We start from the raw sequence: 6,163 nt of genomic DNA, 5'->3' as shown, positions 1-6,163 counted from the left end.
AAAAACTTAGATTCCATAATATAACAACACTTGACTGTAATACAGCCTTTAAAACGAGCAATAAGACTTTAAAGGTCCCATTTCATGGCCATTTCTACTGATCATAATTCCATTGTTGAGGTCTACTAGAATACATTTATATTGTTCAATTTTCCAAACTCACATTGGTTTCTCATACAGCATCTCTGTATAGTATGTGTATTCACTCTCTGTCCTAAAATGCTTTTTTGAGCTCCTGCCCCCCCCGCGGACTTAACGTAACGGCTCCGCGGATTGGTCCATTTGGGTATGGTTAGGTCACCATACCCAGGAAGAAAAAAATGGAAAATGAAAAATCTCCAACGAGGTGTTCTGGGGCAGCACAGACAGGTCATTTCTGTGTTAGAGTTTTACTTGCTACAGGGTGTACTTTGAGGGGTTTTGACTCTGCAGACGGTTTACATGCAGAAAAAAAACTTAACTAACAAGCAAGTTAGACAGTTATTTGCTCCTGAACATACCTAAACAAACTGGACTACACTGCCGTGAAGCCCTGTAAGTCTTTTACAATTAATTTAGCAGTACATCTGCCCCAGCCAATCATGAGGCGACCATGGCCACAGCTTATTAGCATTAGACACCTAGCTACTAAGTTAGCGTCGCATAAGGTGTTTGGCTAGAAATACTCAAGAACTAAGCATTACGTCTTGATGAATACATTTCTAATATAATTGAGACATTACACTACCTTAGTGTTTTCAAACCACATTGTGGTTTTGTCAGTGCAGTACAGAGCGCCATCACTCCTGAGTCGCGCAGGTCATTGTAGCTCAGGTCTAGTTTTGTCAGACGGGAAGATTTGGAGCTGAGTGCTGAGGACAACATCTTACAACCTTTCTCAGTGAGTCTGTTGTGACTGAGACTGAAAGACAAATGTAAAAATATTGTTTAATTGCTTAACATAATAATACGTTACCTAATATATTCACAATTTAGTTTTTTCGATGTACAATGAGTTGAAGTTGACTTTCTTAGACATTATTGGGCTTATTTGCATACTTCCTTACTTCAACACCTCCAGGTTACAGTTTGTGCTCATCAGCCCAGTAGAGAGGATCTCCATTTCTGAGTCTTTTAAACTGGTGTAACTCAGTTCCAGCTGTCGTAAGGAGCATGGCTTGGATGCAAACGCAGCCACAAACTCCTTAAAGATCTTTGCAATCCCCTGATTTCTGTTCAGTCTTTTGGCACACAGGTGAAAAACATTACATTAATTTAACAAATAAATAAATAGATAATTCCACTTTGCCAATTTGACTTGTGATCTAAAACAATTTGACATAAAAGTAGAGTTTCGAATCAAAGACAACTTTTTTCTGGATTAGCTGTTTGAGCAGATCATGTATTCCTAAAATGGATATATCTTCATAGAACAAATACATAATTCTGCCAGATGACATATAATCAATCAAGTTAAAAACCTTGTTTTCATACTTCAACATTTTGGGGAATAACAACAACAGTATGAGACTGACCTGAGCGTCTCTAGTTTAGGGCTGAACAGTCCATCAGAAAGCAAAGGGTATAATGTATCGACCATTATTTTGCCACTCAGCTCAAGTTCCCTTAGAGTCTCCTTTTTGATGACTGATTTGATAGCTGATGCCATTTCTTCTTGTAAAGGGTCTTTAGTTGAGAAACTTTAAACACACCAGACAAAAACAGGCAATCTGTCCCGAGTGCATGTATAGCAGCAACAGCAACAGCAACAACTCGGCAACACTGACTGAAAGTGGGTGAATTATGTTTCTTATTGCCCTTGTCGCTTAATAATCCTCTTGGCTAAGAGGCCATTTTCCACTGGAATTATATAAAATCAGCTATGCCAAAATTACCAATGGTTTAATGCAATTCACTTCCAACCCAATTTCTCCAAAAGTACTACAAACAACAGAAAAGAAAAAAGAAAGAAAAACAGCATCACACAAAATAATAGTTTTACTAACCTCAGAGCTTCAAGGTTACACTGAGAGTTTTCAAGTCCATTACCCAAGACCCGCGCACCTTTGTCACTTAAGGCTATATTGATCAGGTGTAGTTCAGTAAGCACAGAGTTTGGCATCCGAAGAGCTGATGAGATCGTTTCACAAAGGTAAACATCAAGATTCACCCCTGAAATTCTGAAATAAATAAAATAGAGAATAGTACAAGATCAATTAAAGTCTCAGTTTAAGATACGTATTATTATGTTTCCACTGTGCAGGTAAATTACAAATATGTAAGCCTTTCAGCTTACATGCTGTAATTTAGATTGTTGTTTTTTTTGTGATTGCAGGCAATGTATTTATTCCACCAGTAACCAACCCACCTTGCTTTTTTGCAGTTCCTCACAGCTGGGACAAGCCTAAAAATACCATTTGCTGAAGGTCTGTATTTCTTCAGGTTGAATTCTTCTAGGGGCTCTTTTGACATTATAATTGAGTTGGCCAAAGCGGAGCACATAAAAGGGGAAAGCTGTGTTTCTGCATCATGATCTGGTTTCAAATACTTCTGCACAGTATCGTGTATGGAAGTGTCTTTCAGCTCGATCAGGCAATGAACAAGGTTCAGGCTTCTTTCAGGGGGGCAACTAAGCATATTTATTTCTACAAGACTTGTTTTTATTTCCTTAACAACTCTAGAGTGTTCCTCTGTCTGCTGAATCAAGCCTTGAAGCAGTTGTTGTGTTGATCGTAGGGACATGCCAATAAGGAACCTCAGGAACATGTCCAGTTCTCCTGTCTTCCTCAGAAGAGAATTAGCTATTGAAATTTCAATCAGCTCATCCAAAGGTAAATCAATTGGATCTGCATCCAAGATACACTTGAGCTCTTTTTCGGACCCTTTGAGCAGGAAATTCATGAGGCTTGGGGAATCTATCTTTTTACTTGCAAAACTGCGGTACACAAAGAGAGCAGCAAAGTACTCCTGGACTGTCAGATGAACAAAGCAGTAGAGTTTCTTTCTGTACAAACCTTCCTCTTGTTTGAATACCACTGTGCACAACCCACAGTTAACTCCAGCTTTACGTATGTCAATGCCATATTTTTTTTCTAGATCCTTGTCAGTAAATACGATAGTGCTTTCAATCAAATATTCAAATGCCATCCTACCTAATTTAAAAATGAATTCATCATTCGACTCGAAGATCTGCTCTTGATCTAATCCGTTTTCTTCGCCATACTTTTCGGTAGCTACCTGCATTTGAATGCAAAGGAAATGTGTGTACATTTCGGTAAGCGTTGTGGGTATCTTTATGTCTTTATCTTGAGTATTGTCCATTCTTAGCAGCAAAACTGCAAAAACTTTTGCCGCAATCCAACAGAAGATAGGTATGTGACACATAATGTACAAGCTCCTGGACATCATAATGTTGTCGATAATTCTTGCAGCAATTGACTTGTCCTCAACTCTCCTTTGGAAGTACTCTATTTTTTGTGGATCATTAAATCCTCTGACCTCGGTCCACCGGTATACATGACGTCTAGGGATGCGCTGAACTGCTCCTGGTCTTGAGGTTATCCAGACATGAGCAGAGGGAAGAAGATCTTCCCGGATGAGGTTGGTCACAAGAGTGTCCACTGATGATTCTTTGGTGACATCTGTCAATAGTTCTGTTTCCCTAAAATTCAGTTGAAGCTGGCTTTCATCGAGACCATCAAAAATGAACAAAACGTTGTGATCAGCAAATACTCTTGCAACTGATATCTTTTTAAGTTCTGGATGGAACTCTCTCACAAGTGTTTCAAGGCTATGCTGATTTTTTACCAGATTTAACTTCCTGAATGGTAGCACAAAGATGAAGTCCAAGTCCTGATTGGCATTCCCGTCTGCCCAGTCAAGAATGAACTTCTTAACAGACATAGTTTTTCCAATGCCTGCAATTCCCTTTGTCACCACGGTCCTGATAGCTTTCAAGTCCTCTTGCTGAGATGACACACTATCTTTTAGTGTACTTTTAAAGATGCTGTTGCAATCAAGTTTAGTGCACTCCTCAGCTTTTTGACTCCTCGCCTTGTCTTCAATCTCCCAAATCTCATGTTCTATATTGACACGTTGTACTCCCTCTTGTTGTCGATCTTCTTGTACAATGTGAAGCTCTGTGTAAATGTTGTCTAATAATTGTGCCTCCCCACGATCATTATCAGGGCCTTCAAACTCGTATTTGAACTGTTCCCTCAGGTGTGCTTTGTGAATTTTGATGACTTCTTTGACGAAATCTTCTGCTGCAATGAACAAGAGTTGTGATGTCAAAGCATAATCAAAGCAGTATCTTGAGGGCTACAGCAATCCTGCACTGTGTAATACATTTGTTAATCTTGTAAATTGCTACAATGTTTTTTCAAAATGCTATTTGAATAAAAAGGCTGGAAATACCTGTGTCAAATTATTTTGTCAGAATTATATATTTGACAAGTCGGTTTAACCTAACCCTAACCCATAACCCTACGCTTACCATTATAGACATTATCATCATTTTGTATACAAGTTATCAAAAAGTCATCACATACTTTCACAAATCCCTGGCTGCTTTTCTTGAAGGATTTTATAGAAGGCAGATTTGACTTTTGAAGTTGTGAGGGTTTTGTAGACTTCCCTCATCTTATTCTGGTTGGTTGTGGCAGCTTCAATGTTGGCATACATCTCCTTTCGTATGAATTTCTGCTGAAGCAACTCATCAGCTATTGCCATCACTAGGGGGACGTTGTCAATGAGCTTAGACCTGTTGTTGTCAACCCACTCAGCCTCTTTTTAAAAGATGACAAACACATGATGGCACATTCATTTATAGTTTAAAGTAAAGTTTACAGACATGCAACAGAATAAATAGGAATATGTTTGTGATTGGCATTTAATTTCTCATGAATTGAAATCAAGTTTTGACTTGAAATCAAACTTTTGACTTGAACTCACCTTTGTTCTCTGTCATAGCTGAAGCAGTATCATGTGTTTCAGAAAGGCTAGGACTGTGACGTGATAAAAACAACAGTTAATGCTGAGAGCTATGAAAATTATTATAAACAATTCAATATACACATATTAATAATGTTTAGTGACCATGGGAATCTCACCTTGAGGTGTGAACATCAACATCAGTATATCCATGTGCAAGAGAACTGCTGCACTCAATACATGCCGTTTCTTTTGAGGAAGATTCTTCTACTTGACTCCTTAAAGTTTCCTCCTCTGTTGTCTCCTTCATGGTTCCCTCCTCCTCCTTCAAAGATGGCTTTCTTTGCATGAGAGGAGACTTTTCTCTACTTTCCCCTTTGGTGGTAGCCTCATCTTCCTTTATTTTACCCTTCCTGAGTGCAGAGCATTGGCTCCCCATGATGTTGTTTCCCAATGACTGCTAGGTGAATCTGTCATTAAAAAATATATTTAAACAACAAGTTTTATTTGGACAAATACCATGCTCTGATCAGTGGCGAGCCGTGACTTTTATACCAGGCCTTCTGACAACCCCCTTCATTACGTCACAGCGTATACTTCAGCGGAATATCAAAACAACGGCCCGGGGTGCAAAACACATCAATGACAGCAACCCTCTACCACACAAAACAACAACATTTATATAAACACCTATCATGACAAGGCACCCACAGCCAAGTAACAATTAAAAATGAATTAAGTCGGCACGGCGGCCCACATTGAAAATTACCTTTGATGCTAAATCACTTAAACACAAAGTCCATCCTCCTGTCCTTTTGGATGAAGTACTTGATGGCGGGGTCATGCAGCTGATCCTTATCCACTCCAATTTATCATTGTAACTCAATCTTGAAAATGGCTCGGTTAATAATTTCGTAACAATATCATCACTATCACTGACATGAAGCCATCATGAACGAACTTATGCTAATTAGCTACTTCCGCCTAGCTTGACCCATTGTTATAACACACATGCATAAACTTCACAGCGGGTGGAACTTGTTAAGGAAAATAAAGTCCACCCATTTAAAATGAAGATATGATTGGTCATTTGTACTGTCATTTGACATTACTCTCTCGTTGAGTTACTATAGCTGGCCCTCTGTGAATTTACAGCAGGACCACCAATCACCTATCTTCTCAGTAACTAGCAGAGACGGCCAAAGAAGCTTCTTTCATTTAACCCTTCACATTCCAACAGAAACTGAACAGG

The 6,163-nt window shown here is 39.0% G+C and overlaps 2 protein-coding genes across 2 annotated transcripts in view; both read right to left on the bottom strand.

The window, feature by feature from the left end:
* Positions 1–6,163, bottom strand: part of hnmt (histamine N-methyltransferase) — an 18,646-nt gene that overhangs the window by 7,365 nt on the left and 5,118 nt on the right. The gene's annotated exons all lie outside the window — the stretch shown is intronic.
* On the bottom strand, positions 1,043–5,341 carry LOC104966383 (protein NLRC3-like). The gene is made up of 7 exons (XM_010795569.1): positions 5,091–5,341; positions 4,933–4,985; positions 4,530–4,766; positions 2,735–4,244; positions 1,986–2,159; positions 1,515–1,679; positions 1,043–1,220 (listed from the first exon to the last, which is right to left on the bottom strand). The coding sequence occupies exons 1-7, from the start codon at positions 5,258–5,260 to the stop codon at positions 1,043–1,045; spliced, it is 2,487 nt and encodes an 828-aa protein (XP_010793871.1). The 5' UTR covers positions 5,261–5,341.

This window comes from Notothenia coriiceps, unplaced genomic scaffold (assembly GCF_000735185.1).
Source record: "Notothenia coriiceps isolate Sejong01 unplaced genomic scaffold, NC01 NC01_scaffold00037246, whole genome shotgun sequence".
Lineage (NCBI taxonomy): Eukaryota > Metazoa > Chordata > Actinopteri > Perciformes > Nototheniidae > Notothenia > Notothenia coriiceps.
Note: the sequence above shows the minus strand (reverse complement) of the source record. Positions and strands in the feature narration are given on the sequence as shown.